The sequence below is a fragment of the Gopherus flavomarginatus genome, chromosome 13, assembly GCF_025201925.1.
Source record: "Gopherus flavomarginatus isolate rGopFla2 chromosome 13, rGopFla2.mat.asm, whole genome shotgun sequence".
Taxonomy (NCBI): Eukaryota; Metazoa; Chordata; order Testudines; family Testudinidae; genus Gopherus; species Gopherus flavomarginatus.
This window is the reverse complement of record NC_066629.1, coordinates 11,610,391-11,626,395: the sequence shown is the minus strand read 5'-3', so window position 1 is coordinate 11,626,395 and position 16,005 is coordinate 11,610,391. Positions and strand designations below refer to the sequence as shown.

Genomic DNA, 16,005 nt, shown 5'->3' with positions numbered 1-16,005 from the left:
TGAGACCACATGGCTGGAGGGGGATAAAACCCCCAGAAAAAAGGAACTAGGTATCTGTGCTGCTTGGATTTGGGCATGGGGGCAAGGAAGGAGTTTCCTAGGCATAAGGAAGGGATCCCCTGTGTTAGCCCTAAAGGACAACAAAGCTTCCTGATTACAGACACCTGTTACCCTTTGAAAGCTAAGACTGAACGTCATTGGTGTGCGTCTCTATTCACTTGCTTCAACCTTGTAGATAACTCTAGTTTTCTTCTCCTAGGTAATAAATCTTCATGTAGTTTATTAGAGGATTGGCCACAAGCATTGTCCTTGGTGAGACCTAACATGCAACTGACCTGGGCCAAGTGACTGGTCCTTGGGGACTGGGGGTACCTGACTACTGCTGTGATTCTTGGTCTTCAGGGTCACCTGTCAGGGAGATATGCTCCCATGGGTGGCAAGCCAGAGCAGAGCACCCTGGGGCTGGCAGGGCTCCGTGTTTTGGCTGTCAGAGTGCCGGTGCAGTTTGCACTTGGGGCAGTTGGTTGGTTCGAAGTTCAGGGGTTTGTGCCCAGGTTTTTATCACTCTATCCTGAGGGTGGCACTCACACTTGGGAGCGCTACGGGGCAGAGAGTGTTCGGCAGCAGGAAGGGGCTGGGGCACTTATCCAAGGAGATGCCAGAGGGGGCTGTTTGGGGATTTTTCCTGCTCCCGGTCACAGGCTGGGTGGGGAACTCTCCTCCCTTTCCTAGCCACTGGGTAGGAGCGGGCTCCAGGACTCTCCCTTTGATTGTTCTGCCTCCCCTCCTGGGGAGTATCCCAGTGGGTTTTTCTCAGTGCTCCCTAGGGGTGAGCGGAGGGTGCTCCTGTGTCTGGCCTGGCTGGCACCTCGCCTAGGCACCGTGTGTCACAGGGAGCTCCGCAGAGGACAGGATTCTGTTCCAACCCCAGCATGGGAGCAAGGCCTGGAGCCAGGGCTCTGGGACTCTGCCAAGAGGGAGGGGCCCAGAGCTCAGGCTGCAGCCCATGCCTGAACCTCTACACCGCAATGAAACAGCCCCACAGCCCGAGTCAGCTGGCAGGGGCCAGCCGCAGGGTCTAGGTGTAGACATGCCCTGAAGAGCCCAGGGATGCTAAGGGCTCTGGCTGATCTCCTGGCTGGGGAGGATGCAGCGCTGCGATGCCAGAGCAGGCCGGCCTGCCAGCGTCCCAGTCCCCGTGTGCCAGCCAGCACCAGCACTAACACTTGCCGTTTGGCCCAGTAAGGGGCCGGGTCCCATTCAGTGCTGCCTTCCCCTCCGGCTTCTCAGCGGCAGGTATCCCTTCAGGCCTCTGGGAATACTTGGCCTCCATGTCCTCCAGCCAGCCGGTGCTCCACTCCCAGGTGGGATGGGGAAGGGGCTCTGCTCCAGCCCATGCCATGCCCTCCCAGTGCTCCGGACGGGGAAGGAACCTATCCAGCGGGGAGACGGGTGGCGAGAAGTCTGTGGGAAAGACCAACCCCAGAGTTACGCTGTGAGGCTCATGGAGGGGGTGGGTGAGAGTCAGGGACCCCCAGGCTGGCCTGATGGGAAGGCAGCCCTGCGGCAGGAGCAGCAGAAGGGCAGCGTGGCTGCCACAGCGCAGGACAAAGGGCCAGGCCATTCCCACGCATGTTCAGCAGGTGGAGCAGAGCTCGGAGCCCACTCCATGGGCTGCCAGGGCACGTGCTTCTCAGAGCAGGGATGGACCCTGACGTCCGGCCACTGAATGGGGACAGGCCTGACCTCGGTGCTCATGTGGCTCCCCCCAGCCCAGGGCAGGTGGCCTCTCGCTGCTAGTTGAGAAGTGGTGCTAGGGGCTGGCATCATTGCCACATTGCTGGCACCGCACAGGGCTGGTGTCCCATCCACAGCATTGGCACCGCCATCTGGCATCTCAGGCAGCCAGGTCCCTCTGCAGACACAGGCCTCTTCTCAGAGCCTGCTCTGTTTGCAGCTTCCTGCAGGGCCCCTAGGCTGCAGCAGCCTCCCGCCCCTGGCTCCCGTCCAGCCTCGCCCTGGGACCAGCTCTGGCCCTTCCCCTCACAGGCACAGTGTAGGTGCGTGCCAGGCACACTGCGGAGCAGCAGTGCCGCTGGAGCTAGGCTGGGAGTGACGCATGGGGTGGCACTGCAGCGGGTGCTGGCGGGAGGAGGAGTTGCGCCTTGGGCCAATGAAGCTGTTTCAGCTGGACAAGGTCCAAGCAGCCCGGAGAGGAGCTAACCCAGCTGGTTCCTGCTGGGCCCTTCAGGAAAGGCAGCGCCTGGAGCACTGTTGCCTGTGGACAAGGGGTGAGTTGTGTAAACGTGGGCGCCATAGGGCATGGCTGAATTCAGCGCATCAAATATCCTGCATAGCTCCAAGGCCTCGGTGAGGGGCATGTGGGTACCTGAGAGTCCCTGCCCTCAGGGAGGTGCACGTGGGAAACTGAGAGCCCCCTGACCTCAGGGAGGTGCACGTGGAAACCCGAGAGCCCCCTGACCTCAGGGAGGTGCACGTGGGAACCCGAGAGCCCCCTGACCTCAGGGAGGTGCATGTGGGTACCTGAGAGCCCCCGCCCTCAGGGAGGTGCACGTGAAAACCTGAGAGCCCCCTTATCTCAGGGAGGTGCATGTGGGTACCTGAGAGCCCCCGCCCTCAGGGAGGTGCATGTGGAAACCCGAGAGCCCCCCGCCCTCAGAGAGGTGCACGTGGGAACCCGAGAGCCCCCTGCCCTAAGGAAGGGGCATGTGGGAACCCGAGAGCCCCCTGACCTCAGGGAGGGGACATGTAGGTCCCTGAGAGCCCCCCACCCTCAGTGAGGGGGCACATGGGAACCCGAGAGCTCCCTGCCCTAGGTGAGGGGCTGGACATAGCTGGAAGCATTTCTGTGCCCAGTAACTAACAGAATCACGTGGCTCCCCAAAGAGGGCCACAGGCCCGTCTGGCACTCTAGCCAGTTCTGCCTGGACGGTTCGTCAGCAATTCTGAGCAGGATGCACCAAGTCCACGCGGCTCGTTTCCTTTTGGTATCTCGCCTGCTCCCAGTGCTGTCAGTTTGGATTAACGGTGGCTCTGGGGGACCTGGAGTGACAGCGGATTTACTGAAGCCCAGACCCTGAACAGCGGGCGCAATGCAGTACATGCAGACGCCTGAGGCTGCAGTGTGCAGAGAGTGGGGCACACTCTGGCCTGACCCCCCTCCCCCATCCAGGGCCCCTCTGCGGGGACGGCGGGCAGTGCACGGGCACAGCTGGGTTCCGCTAGTGTAACGCCAACAGATCTTGGTCATCAGTGGGTGGGATCGAACCGTGCACCGCTGGAGCTTAGTGCCTGAGCCTCTACTGCATGAGCTAAAAGCCAGCTGGCTATGAGCTAAGGTTGTAGAACAGGCTCATTTCTCTCTCTCTCTAAGTGGTCTCGGTGCCACTAGATGAGACAGAGCCACCCCCCCCCCCAGGAGGTGTGTGGGTTACACTAGCAGTGGGTTACTACGTGAGCAGCTCTTCGGCTGGCTGGGCAGAGCTGGCGGCATGTCCTGCCTGTGCCTCTGGGAGGTGAGTCAATGCCGCCTGGGGCATCGCAACCAGAATTCCCAACCCCTGGGAACCGACATCCCCCTGGTGCCCGTCCAGGCTGGGGAGACAGAAACCTGCCAGTGCCGGTCACACAGAGGCAGGGCACAGGCTGTAACATGCCCCTAATCTGCTAACCCGGGCGAACACTTCCCCGCCGGGCCCCGGACTCCAGGGACCAGCAGCTGGAGAAGGAAGGCTGCACATCGCATACCGACCTCCAGGAGGCACAGGGCCCCTGAGTGCAAGGCCTCTGGATGCTCTCCGGGGGGGTGCACTTCCGCCCTGCTCCTCCCCCTGGGGGCAGCCAACTGCTGCCCATATTCTGTGCAGGTCCCTGCTTTTGCTGCTGCAACAGAAACTGCTCTTTCCACATCTGGATGAGATGTCTCCTGCCTCAGGGAGAGAGATCTGTGGGGAGAGTGTGTCTGAGCAACTCCCCCAACCAAGCCCCCCAGGGCAATGCCCCAAGCATGCGGGCAAGCATGTATCCCCACAGTGCTACCCAGGACGCTGATTTGCAGCATAGGGCCAGACAAGTGCAATAGCCATGCAGGCATCTGCCCTGTCCAGGGGAGAGCGAATCCTAGACCAGCCCAGCCCAACCTGCCCTGGCCAGCCTGGAGGTGTAAAATCAGGCCCCAGTGTCCTCTCTAAATTCAGCTTCTCCTCAACCAGGAGGGGCTGTGCCGAGCGTGCCCCGAGGCTGGGCGCTGGCACACACAGCTACACTGCTGGATCTGTGTGCCCGAGGCCCTAACGTGCAGGCAGGGGCCGCGGGGGCGGCAGCACAGGCCCGCACTGCCTGGAGGAGTATGAGCCCTTAGCTCTGTCAGCTCCAGGGTCTGGATTCCATGCCAGACCTTGCTCTACTCTGCCGGCCGGCACAGAGCCTGGTGCTGGGGGGACGCCTTGGCCAGCTTGGCCCTGATGCCATGAGCCTGGCCAGGTCACGCGCCCCACACAGTGACTTTCCCAGGGGGTTAGGTGCAGTGGTTCTTCAGAGCCCCCATTAATTAACATCTGCAGCCCCCTCTCTAGGGCAGGCCAAAGAGGTTTGGCAGCTAATTGGCATTCTTGGTCCTAAGAGAAACAGAAAAGTAACCTGCCCCCATCTGCCCCTGTCCCCCTCCAACTGCACCCGAGGCCTGGGGCAGAAAGCAGGGCCTAGTGCAAGCGCTGTGAGCGCCCATCCCCAGGGCTCTGGGCACGGGAGGGATCCATGTACCTGGGTAGGCCGGCTCGGCCTCACTCGGGCTCAGCCCAAAGCAGAAGCTGTCCACCGCCACGGCCAGGGCCTGCGCGAAGCTGGCGTCCACGAGGAAGGAGCCGTCGGAGGAGCTGACCAGGCTGCAGCGGGTGCTAGTGAAGTTCTCCTCGGAGACGGAGCCCCAGCCGTTGAGCAGGGAGCCGCCCAGCGAGCTGGACGAGGGCGTCCGGCAGTACCGGCGCAGGAAGGGCATGGACTGGCAGCCGCCCCCCTCCGCGTCGGGGTCGTTGTCCTCTTTGGGGGCAGGCCCTGCCCCCAGCTCAGAGAGCAGCGGGCCGCAGATGTACCCGTAGGTGTGAGGGGGGGAGAAGGAGCTCTCCTGCCGGGGCCTTTGGAGAGAGAACGTGGAGCTGGCATTAACGTGGGCAGTAGCCTTAGACGGGAATTCACTGCCTCAGTGCAGAGAAGGCTGGGCCTGGGCTCCCTGGGGGGGCTCCGATCCCTGACGCGGCAAAGCCTCTCTCCTGGGGGGTTCACGGTCAGCCCTGCCCTTCCCAGAGACACCCGGTCCAGGGGCCCACCCACGCGCCCTGGGGCCCAGTCAGGGGCCAGGCTCCAGCTCGAGCTTATTGACATGTTCTTAGGCGTCAAACCTGCAGGGCGTGAGCCCAGCTCGCGGAGCGTAGCCGTGACTGAAATGGGGGACACCTGCCCGATGCACTAGAGCTGATGGGGTGTGAAGCCTGCTGTAGCTCGATGCAATGGGGCTGTGTACGGGGGGTCTGACAGGGCAGGGTTTGAGTCTTGGCTGACATCCCCTCAGAGCCGTATGGCTGCAGGTACCAGCTGGTAGGTTTTGCTTGTTAATCACTGACAGGTTTAAATCCGGCCGGGCTGGTTTGCTAGCAAATCTGTGCTATGAATTGTCTGTGCAGAGGGCCAGGTGAGATGATCACAGTGGTCCCTTCTGGCCCTGGCACCTATGAAATAAACCCATTAAAAACACCCTGTTGCTCCTTACATCGCTAAGGCCACCCTGACCCCCTCACAGCTGGTGCACACAGGCAAGTGAGGGTGAAGATATGTGTGTGTGCAGGCAGGTGTGTGTGTGCGTGCAGGTGTGTGACTCTGCACGTGGCATGTATGTGTCAGTGTACAGGCAGATGGGTGTGTTTGTATAGGTGAGTGTGCAGACAGGTGAATACACATGTGCAGGTGCATGGGGGTGAGTGTGCAGGCAGGTGTGGTGAATGTGCAGGTGGTTGTGGAGGTAAATACGCCTGTGTATGCAGGCATGTGCTTATGGTGGCGTGAGTGTGCAGGTGGATATGAGTGGGTGTGTGTGTGCATACAGGCAGGCATGGGTGTGCAGGTGGGTGTGCATGGGGGTGTGAATATAAAGGTGTGTGTGTACAGGTGGCTGTGTGTGTGTACAATTAGCTGTGTGTGAGTGTGCGGGTGTGTGTAAGCACAGGCAGCTATGTGTTAGTTTGCAGGTGGGTGTGTGAGAGTGTGTGGGTGCAGGCAGGTGTGTGTGAATGTGCAGGCAGGTGTGTGTGCAGGTGAGGTGTGTGCAGATGGCTGTGTGTGAGTGTGCAGGTGGCTGTGGGTGTGTGCAAAGGTGTGTGTGTGAGAGAGAAAGTGCATGTGTGTAAGTGGCTGTATGTAAGTGTGCAGGTGCTTTTGTTTGTGCAAATGTGTGTGAGAGAGAGTGTGTGTGTGTGCCTGTAGGTGGCTTTGTGTGCGTGCAGGTGATTGTGTTTGTGTGTGTGTGTGCAGACAGCTCTGTGTGAATGTGCAGGTATGTGTGTGTGTGTGTGTGTGTGTGTGCATGCATTCAGGTATGTCAAGGCAGCAGTGTGTGAGTATGGAGGCGGGTGGCTGTAAGTATCCAGGTGTGTGAATGTGTGCAGGTATGGATGGGTGGGTGTGTAGGCAGATGTATGTGTGTGTACAGGTTTGTGTTCAGGTACATGTGAGTGTAGAAGTGTGTGTGTGAGTGTGCAGGGGTACGTGTGAGTGTGCAAATAGCTGTGTGTGAGTCTGCAGATGTGTGTATGTGCAAGTGTGTTTGTGTGTAGATGGGTGTGGGTGCAGGCAGCTGTGTGTGAGTGTGAAGGCAGGTTTGTGTGGCTGCAGGTGGCTGTGTGGGTGCAAAGTTGTGTGTATTTGTGAGAGAGAGAGTGTGTGCAGGTGTGTGTGTTTAAGTATAGGTGCCTTTGTGTGTACAGGTTTGTGTGTGAGGGTGAAGGTGTGTTTGTGTGCATGAGGAGTGTGTGTATGTGTGTGTGTGTGCACGCGCGCAGGTATGTGTAGTTAGCTGTGTGTGAGTATGCAGGTGGCTAGGTGTGTGTGTGTGTGTGTGTAGGCAGCTCTATGTTCAGATGTGTGTGAGTATGCAGGGGTGTGTGTGAGTGTGCAGGCGGCTGTGTGTGCACAGAGGTGTGTGTGCAGGCAGGTGTGTGTGGCGTGACTGTGTGTGTGCAGGTGTGTGTGTTTGGGTGTGCATGCAGGTGGCTCAGTGTGTGTAGCAGGTGTATATGAATGTGCAGGCAGGCAGGTGTGAGTCTGCAGGTGAGTGTGTGTGTGTGTGTGTGCGTGTGTGTGCAGGTGAGTTAGAGTGCGTGTGCAGGGGTCCGTGTGAGTGTGCAGGGGTCTGTGTGAGTGTGCAGGTGGGTGTGCAGCCTGCTTGGTGGAGCAGAGGGAGGGTGTGATATGAGGGTGGGTGCAGCGAGAGGTTGTGCCTGGCCTCTGGGCCTTGCAGCAGGCTGGGGAGGGGATTCCAAGCTTGGCTGGAGCCTTTACCTCTGGCACTCGGCCTCCGCACTGAGCTCCAGGTACGCAGCCACCTGGTCCGGCGTCAGCACGGCCTCCCCATCGTCGCCGAGAGAGGGTGCGGGAGAGGCAGCGGCGAGGCGGCGGTAGGGCAGCGCGGGTGAGGGCAGCACACTCCGAAGGGCGTTCTCTGTGCTCTGCTGCAACTCTCCAGCCGGGAAAGGCCTGGCTGCCTCCCCACCGTCTCTGCTCCTGTAGGCACAGGCACCATCACCGTGGGGAGCCTGCCCTGCTGGGCCCTGGCACATCCCCCTCATGCCCTTGCCTGCCCCACCTCCTCCAGTCCTGCTCAGCTCCGGAGCCCACCAGCCTCCCTTCAGACCCTTGGGCTCCCCTGGTGGTGAGAGGCTCCTTGTCCCACAGCATGAAGCTCAGGACTTATGGCAAACATCCAGGGGCCGCTGTCAGCTGGATGTTGGACAAACCTCTCCATCCTCCTAACACAGAAAACACAGTACCCGTTCTTCCGTGCGCAAGGCCGGCAAGCTCAGGGCACCTGTGGGCCCATTAGCCTGGCCTGTCAGCACCTCCCGCCCCCCTACAGAGAGCACTCACCCCATGCCTGGAGGGCTGGGGAGGGGAAACCAGGAGGTTCCTAACTGCATTTGATAAGTAGCTAAATGAATCCTCATGGGAAAAGAGAACCAACCTATAGACAGCAAGGGGGGATTCTCGCCCCGCTCCGGAACCAACCTATAGACAGCGAGGGGGGATTCCTGCCCTGCTCTGGAACCAACCTATAGACAGCGGGGGGGGGGATTCCCTCCCCGCTCCAGAACTGACCTATAGATAGCGAGTGGGGATTCCTGCCCCACTCCAGAACCGACCTACAGAGAGTGAGGGGGAATTCCCGCCCTGCTCCAGTACTGACCTATAGACAGCGAGGGGAGATTCCTGCCCCGCTCCAGAACCAACCTATAGATAGCAAGTGGGGATTCCCACCCTGCTCCAGAACTGACCTATAGACAGCGAGTGGGGATTCCCGCCCCACTCCAGAACCGACCTATAGACAGCGAGGGGGGATTCAAGCCCCGCTCCAGAACTGACCTATAGAGAGTGAGGGGGAATTCCCACCCTGCTCCAGAATTGACCTGTAGACAGCGAGGTGGGATTCCTGCCCCACTCTAGAATCAACCTATAGACAGCGAGGGGGGATTCAAGCCCCACTCCAGAACCGACCTATAGACAGTGAGGGGGGATTCAAGCCCCGCTCCAGAACCGACCTATAAAGAGTGAGGGGGAATTCCCGCACTGCTCCAAAATTGACCTGTAGACAGCGAGTGGGGATTCCCACGCTGCTCCGAACCAACCTGTAGACAGCAAGAGGGGAGGATTCCCGCCTGGCTCCAGAACCGACCTATAGACAGCAAGTGGGGGATTCCCACCCTGCTCTGGAACCGACCGTTATGTCATTTTAAGCACAAAGAAGGTAGAAGGCAGGGCCTAGCTTTACTCCCCCATGGCTCCTACACACACTGCCTGTGCCAGTTTCAGGGCCATGGGAGCAGCAGGGGACAAGTTCTAGGTGCTGCTGGAGGAACGGGCATGGGGGGTGCTAGGCACAAGACTGGCTGTGCTCTCCCCATCAGAGATTTGTGCTTGGTACTCGGTGGGGTGAGGTAACGCTCAAGCACCAGAAATGAATCCCTAAGCCAGCCACTGCCCCTACTGGCTCCGAGTCCAGCATGGGCCTCATCCCTGTGGGAATCCAGATGTCAGGACCTGAGCCAGTATGAGGAGCGGGACTGGCTGGGGCAACAGAGTCTGTCTAGCACAGTCTGGCACTCGCCTGCTGTCCAGACCCAGACGACCAGCTGTGAGAGGGGGCAGGAAACACCCCTTCAAACTTCCCAGTGCCAGCGTCTCCTGGAGCCCCTGCCCAGCATGATGTCCCCACCACACCCTGCCCGACAGCCTAACCTGGAGCCCCCGGGCAGCAGCAGGACGTGGAGCTGGTTACAAACCGGTGGGCTGGATTCAGTGATGTGCAAAAAGTGTTGCAGGCTGTAAATTAGACTGCCAGCACTGCTAGAGAAAGACGTCTCTCCAAAGCAGGTGAGGCGAACCCACTGGAGGTGTGCATCCCTCCTCCTCGGATTGCTTTGCCTTTACTGTCCCTCTGGCTACAGTCGGTTATTCAGCCTCAGGAACGTTGTTAGGAACAAACTCCAAGTGCAGACAAACAGCTGGCTGCCCTTTTCGGCAATGCCAGGCCCAGCGTGGCTGAGTCACAGGATTCTGCCCTTCAGAGGGGGTCAGGGGGTGCACTCCAGAGAGGCTGAAGCACAGTTCATCTGGCAGGCAAAGCAGGGTAAACAGGCACTTAACATAAATTCAGAAGGCCCTTACTCTGGCTGCATGCCCTGGCCCTGGGGGCTGTGTGGAGTGGGAGGAGCTGGAGGGGGGGGCAATGTGCCAGTTCTGTGCAGTGAGCCTCTGGATTGCAGCAGCTTGGGGGAGCTGAAGGTTTTCAGCACTTTGGTATTCTCTCCTAGGGAAAAAAAAAACATGAGAAAATGATCAGCCAGCTGTCCAGCCCGCTGCCACCCCCCAACCCGGCCCACCTGCCAATCAGCCACCTGGCCCCAGCCCCCTCCCATCCCTCCCAGCCCACCAACCAACTCCCCACCACCCCAACAGGCCCCAGATAACCAGACCCAGCCCACCCACCCCAACAAGATACACTGGCTGGAAGCTGATGCTAGACAAATTCAAAAGAGCAAATTAACAGTAAAGGGTGATTAAACAATGGAACCAGGAGTCATGGTGGATTCTCCACCACAGGCAATTTTTAAATCAAGGCTGGATGTTTTTCTAAAAGATCTGCTCTAGTTTAAGCAAGAGAATCCAGGGAAGCCCTATGGCCTGGGATGTACAGCTCAGATTAATTGATCACAGTGGTCTCAACCAACTCTCCAGCTGCCCAAACCTGCCGTCCAGCACCAACCAACCAACGCCCCAGTGCCTCAACCCTTCCATCAGCTCCCAGCTAACCAACCCCCCAACCCCATACTGAATGACTGACCCCCAGCCCTTCACCAAGGCCTCTATCCCCTACTGACCAACTGATCTTCACTCAGCCCTTCACCACATCCCCCGGCCCCGAGAAAACAACTGACCCATCAGCCACACCCCACCAACTTCACCAACTCCCCATCCAATGTCTCAAGCCCTCACCCAACATGTCCACTTACCTGCAACCAACTCTCCAGTCTCCCAAGAGACTGACCTACCTACAGTCACCAAGCAACCAACTCCACAAACCACTAACCTACCTACTGGCCCCAGCCCACTCAGGGCCGTCCCTAGCCATTTGGGTGCCCGACGTAACCCCCCTTGCAGGGAGGCTGTGTGGGGCCCCAGGCCTCCTCCCCTACCCCCAGGATCTGGGAGGCAGGAGCTGTGCGGGGCACTTTTGGGGGCCCCACAGGCCCAGAGTGGCCCAGGGGATTAGCAGGGGGCCAGGAGCAGCTCACTCCATTTTCCTCACCCCAGTCCCAGCCGTGTCGCTTGGGGGAGGGGGTTTGGGGGAAGGGATCCCCCCGACTCAGCAGTGGGAAGTGGAGCAGCCTGGCCCCAGCCTTTCCCCACACTCACCAGTGGGAAGTGGAGCGCTACGGCTGGGAGCTGGCGGAGTAGAGCTGGGGCCAGGTTGCTCCACTTCCCACTGATGCCGGTGAGTGCGGGGTTGCTGGGGGAAGAGCTGGAATGGGGGTGGGCTGGGGGTGGAGCAGAGGGGAAGGGTAAGAGGCATCATAGAGGGAGTTGTCCGGGGCCCCACGCCCCCTACCCCCCAGGGATGGCCTTGCCCCTTGCAGAGAGGGCCGGCCGAGGAATACGGCTTGTCGCTGGGGCTGGTACTGCCACATATGCAGCATGCAGCAGCCTAGGGCACCATGAAATTAGGGGCAATTTGGTGCCCCAAATTTCATGGTGTCCTACGCAGCTGCATATGCTGCGTATGCCTAAGGATGGCCCTGAGCCCACTAACCCACCCACCAGCTCCCCACAACCCACTAACCTATGCACCAGTCCTCTAACCCACTTCCTACCCACCTGCTCCCCGCAACCCACTAACCCACCCAACAGCCCCCACGTAACCCCTTTATCCTCCAGTCAACCCACTCCCTGACCAGGTTCCAGGAGCTCAGCTCCCCAGTGCCCCAGGCTGAAATCTCAATGAGCATCCAGGTAAGCAGCCCAGCCAACGGACCCTCAGCCACCGCACACAGCTGATCCTGAGGCTGTTTGGAGGCCTGGTGACAGGCAGGCTACACGTGCACAAACTCCTAATCTTTTCATTCAGTGCAATGGGAAGGCCAGGACTGGCCCTGGCAGATGGGAACTCTTGTCCTGTTGGTTGGGGGCCAGCTTGCCGTGGGTCTCTCCCATCTGTCCCCTCTACAGGCTTATGGCTGGTGAGCTGTGCTAGGCCTCCTCCAGCCTAGTACAGGCCTTTCCCGGTGCCGATTTCCCGCTGGGACCTTCTCCTCTCACACAGCACAGGATCTGCCCCACGTGCTGGCGGCCTGCTCCCAGCACAGATACATGCAGAGGATGGACGCAATACAAGGGTGAATAACGTGGTCTGTGGCCCAGGCTCTGTGGCACCAGGGGACCTAGAGACATGGCCTCTGGCCCGAGGCTGCCATTCCCTCCTCTAACAGCAGAGACCTGAGGGCACATTGCTGATGTCCCTGCCTTCTCCATCTGTGCCTTTAGACTCAGGGCCGGCTCCAGGATTTTTGCCACCCCAAGTAGCAAAAAGAAAAAAAAAAAAGCGGCGATTTCAATCTGCGGCACTACCACCTCCCACTCCGAGAGGAAGTGAGGGACCCGCCACTAAATTGCCACCAAAGAGCTGGACGTGCCACCCCTCTCTGTTGGCTGCGCGGGGCCGGTGCCTGGAGCTGGCCCTGTTTAGACTGCACTCAGCCCCCTCCTGCCCGGACCCCGCCAGCCCCTCACCGAGGCATGAGGATCATGGGCAGAGGCTTCCCCTCGCCCATGAGCCGCCCCCTGAGCTCTGAGGCTGGCTCTCCTCACCCGGCCAGCAGACACTGTCTCTTCCACCACCCCGGGGATGCCCTGTCTCATTTCCGGTGCAGTTAAAAATTGTCTTTGATGGCCACACACACCTGCCATGGACGAACCATAACTAGGGTGATCCGATGTCCTGATTTTATAGGGACAGTACTGATATTTGGGACTTTTTCTTATATAGGCTCCTATTACCCCCCACCCCCTGTCTTGATTTTTCACACTTGCTGTCTGGTCACCCTAGAATCATAGAATATCAGGGTTGGATGGAACCTCAGAAGGTCATCTAGTCCACCCCCCTGCACAAAGCAGGACCAATCCCCAACTAAATCAGCCTAACCTTAACTACTGTCCTTTTTGCTCCTCATGTTATTCCGCAGAGATGCTGGAAGGCTGTCACTTGGGGAGCAGTGTTTGGCCAGCCCCCGTAGCCATTCCTATTTGCTCCTAAGCCAGCTGCCAGGTGTTATCTGTCTCCTGTCATTCCCGCTCCACCCCCCCAGGGTCCGATCCAATTTCAAGAGGGGAAACCACGTGGGTCCAGAAGAGAGAACAAAGGCACATTAACCACTCGGCACATGGCAGCTCCATCAGCTGTGGGGTGTGGGGAAGGAGTGACAAGCAATGAGATCCCCAAAAGGCATGAGCCCTTCTCTCAACCTCAGCTGCTCTCAGCAGATCAAAGCACCTACGCGATGCTTCTTCATGGTCCCCTGCACTGCAGGCCGGCCGGCCCCTTTGGTCTGTAGGTGTTCCCCGCACTCCTCGGCTTTGCTGAGTGCTCCCTGTCCGGATGGCTGAGCACCCCGCCCTTCAGCAGGGAGCTGCCTGGTCTCACAGCTCTGGTTCACTGCCGGCTCACCCTTCAAAGCAGGGCTGGGGAATCGCAGTGCCGCTGCAAGTGCTCCTGATGTCTCAGAGCTACCTCCCACCCTTTACAAGCACCCTGCAAACGTGGGCTCTGGGCTCTTCTGTCGGATGATGGAAGGGCTGGGAGTCTCGGGGGCTCAAGGGCTTTTTCTGCTTGCTGGTTACATTGGATGATCAGCTGTGCCTAGGCCCGATGGCTCGCTGGGCCCTGCTGTGAGCGCAGCAACGAGGTGAAGCCAGGTTGGGAAGCAGTGGAGGGATTCATATCAGACTGGTTGGTTTGGTGCTGGGAACCAGCATACCTAGGCCTCTGGTGAGCTGACAGCCCCCAGCCTCACCTCGGCGCCATCCAGGAAAGATCAGCAAACCAGGGAAGGCCAGCCTGGCCAGCCCTGATGTCTCTACTGCAGAGAAACCCAGGCAGAAACCCTCCCCTCCCCAGGAAACAGCCCTCTGCCCGTCCCTGAGTGCCACAGAGGTGCACCAAGGACTCTGGGCCGGGGAGTCTCCTGCAGCCATCTTTACAACTGCTAAGTGCCAGCAGGCCTCCTTCCCGTATGAAAAGCCTGTTTCCTTGGCATCCCAGCAGCACCTCGCCAGGCTCCAGTTAACATGGCAGCGTCACTGTCTGGGAGCGCCGATGGCACTGATCCCCTCGGACCAGATGTGCCATGGGGGGCTGAGAGGGGGCAAGGGTGCTGGGGCCAATGGTGGATTAGCCAACTGGGGAGGGGGCCTGGAAAAAATCCACCATGCAGTGGAAGTCACCAATCGACAGTTTTGTGGAAGGCAGATGGCACTTGGGAGAGGGCAGACAGCAGCGAGCAACAGGCTGGCAGGGGGCTTCAAGGGCAAAGCTGGGGCAGGAAGAGGCGGGTCAAGGCAGGGCGGTGGGAGAGGGGCAGGAAGAGGCAGAGTGAGGGAGGGGGCTCAGGAGCAGAGTGGGGACGGGAACTCAGGGTAGAGCATGGATGGAGCACCCATGGGGAAAAAGATGTCAGTGTTTGTGGGTGCAATTGACTGCACAGGGGCAGGTTACCAGCCCCTCAACCTCCTCCCTATGATGCACAGCTGCTCACGCCTCCCCTCCGAGAGCTGGCTGCAAAGCCCTCGGCAAGGTGGGGCTCCTAACAGGTTCACATGCCCAGCGATTTGGAGGTTCTCAAAGAATATAGAAACAAGACAGCTGAGCTGTGCCCAGAGTGGAACCAATGGGCGTTGGGGGCAGAGAGTCTGAACCGCTGCTTGGGGGAGCCGCCTCCCTCTGAGGATTTGTACTCCCCTCAGAGAGGCAGCATGGCCCAGTGGGTAGGGCGCTAGTTTGGCTCTTGGCAGCCCTGAGGTCAGCTCCCAGCTCTGCCTGGGGTGAATGTCTCAAGCCCGCAGTTCACCGGCTGGGAAAGAAGAATGTAGCTGATAGCTGTGACACGGGGCGAGGTTGGAGCAAGGGTTTGGATGAGTTTGAGACAGGCTCAGCTCACCAGCTAAACACCCTCTCTGTCGGGGATCACTATAGCAGGAGGCAGGGCTGAGCCCCACCCCATGTTTCTCCTGGGGGCCGTGGTGCCAGTGCGGAAGCAGCACTATACTGGCCCCTGCTGCAGGGGTCTCACGGTGATGCACAGGCCTGCAGCCATCACTTGATTGTTGGAAGCAAAGGAAGGGAGCGGGGCACAACAGCCACGGCGGAAGGGGCACTGAACTGCAAACCAGAGGCCATGTGCCAGCGGCTACTGTTACTGTTTTTGTGCCCTGATTCTGCCCCAGGTTCCACATCTCACCAGTTTTACAGAGATGCTAACGGGCAGCTTGTCCACGGTCCCCGCAGGGCAGGCAGAGCTGGGAGGAGAAGCCGAGTCTTTAAGTCTGAAAGAGCCAAAGCCCAGCTGCTCTGCCACAACGCATTCCCCTGTGCACAACAGCTGGGGCAAGGCCCTGCTTTACTGCTGGAGGGGTTTTACATCCCAGCACTGTGAGCTGATGGGACCTGGGATGTTGCACGAAGGTTGGGTTTCCTATTGCATGTTTAGTGGTTGTAGCCTGGTTCCTGGGGCTGTGCCTTGAAAAGCAGGGGTGGGGGCAGACAGTGTTTGTGGCTGAAGGCACCCTGGGGGGGGGGTGGCAGGGGGAGAAGAGAGAGACAGCCCCTGCCCGGTGAGCCCCAGGAAGAACAGAAGTGGATTTAATACATGTAGCACTCTCCCAGTGGACTGGTGTGCCTGCAGGGGATGGGCTGCCTAAGGGCATTGCTGCGGGGCTGTGAGCCGTTCCCCTGGAGGGCACAGCATTGAATCCAGCCCAGCTCAGCAGGGGGCTGACTGTTCCTAGCCCGGGGGCCAGCCCCACAGGATTTCTCTTTTTCGAAAATATCATGATGTGAGGGTCAGTGTCTGATATCTAGGGCCCGACTTGGGGTTTGGACCTTGTGGGGCTGAAACCAAGCCAGACCCAGTCTGGACCCATTAGTCAGTCCCAGCACCCCTTTGTTTGAGCAGC

General features: G+C 59.3%; 1 protein-coding gene across 2 annotated transcripts in view; it reads right to left on the bottom strand.

The window, feature by feature from the left end:
- Positions 1 to 258: 258 nt before the first annotated feature.
- The window catches only part of ROBO4 (roundabout guidance receptor 4), an 82,780-nt gene continuing 67,033 nt past the window's right edge, over positions 259 to 16,005 (bottom strand). For both annotated transcript variants that reach the window (XM_050921558.1, XM_050921559.1), the window contains exons 16-19: positions 9,949 to 10,090; positions 7,570 to 7,791; positions 4,783 to 5,153; positions 259 to 1,464 (exon numbers count right to left, since the gene is read on the bottom strand). In XM_050921558.1, the coding sequence (XP_050777515.1) occupies positions 1,220 to 1,464; positions 4,783 to 5,153; positions 7,570 to 7,791; positions 9,949 to 10,090 (980 nt within the window). In that variant the 3' untranslated portion in view covers positions 259 to 1,219. The remainder of the gene's footprint in view (positions 1,465 to 4,782; positions 5,154 to 7,569; positions 7,792 to 9,948; positions 10,091 to 16,005) is intronic.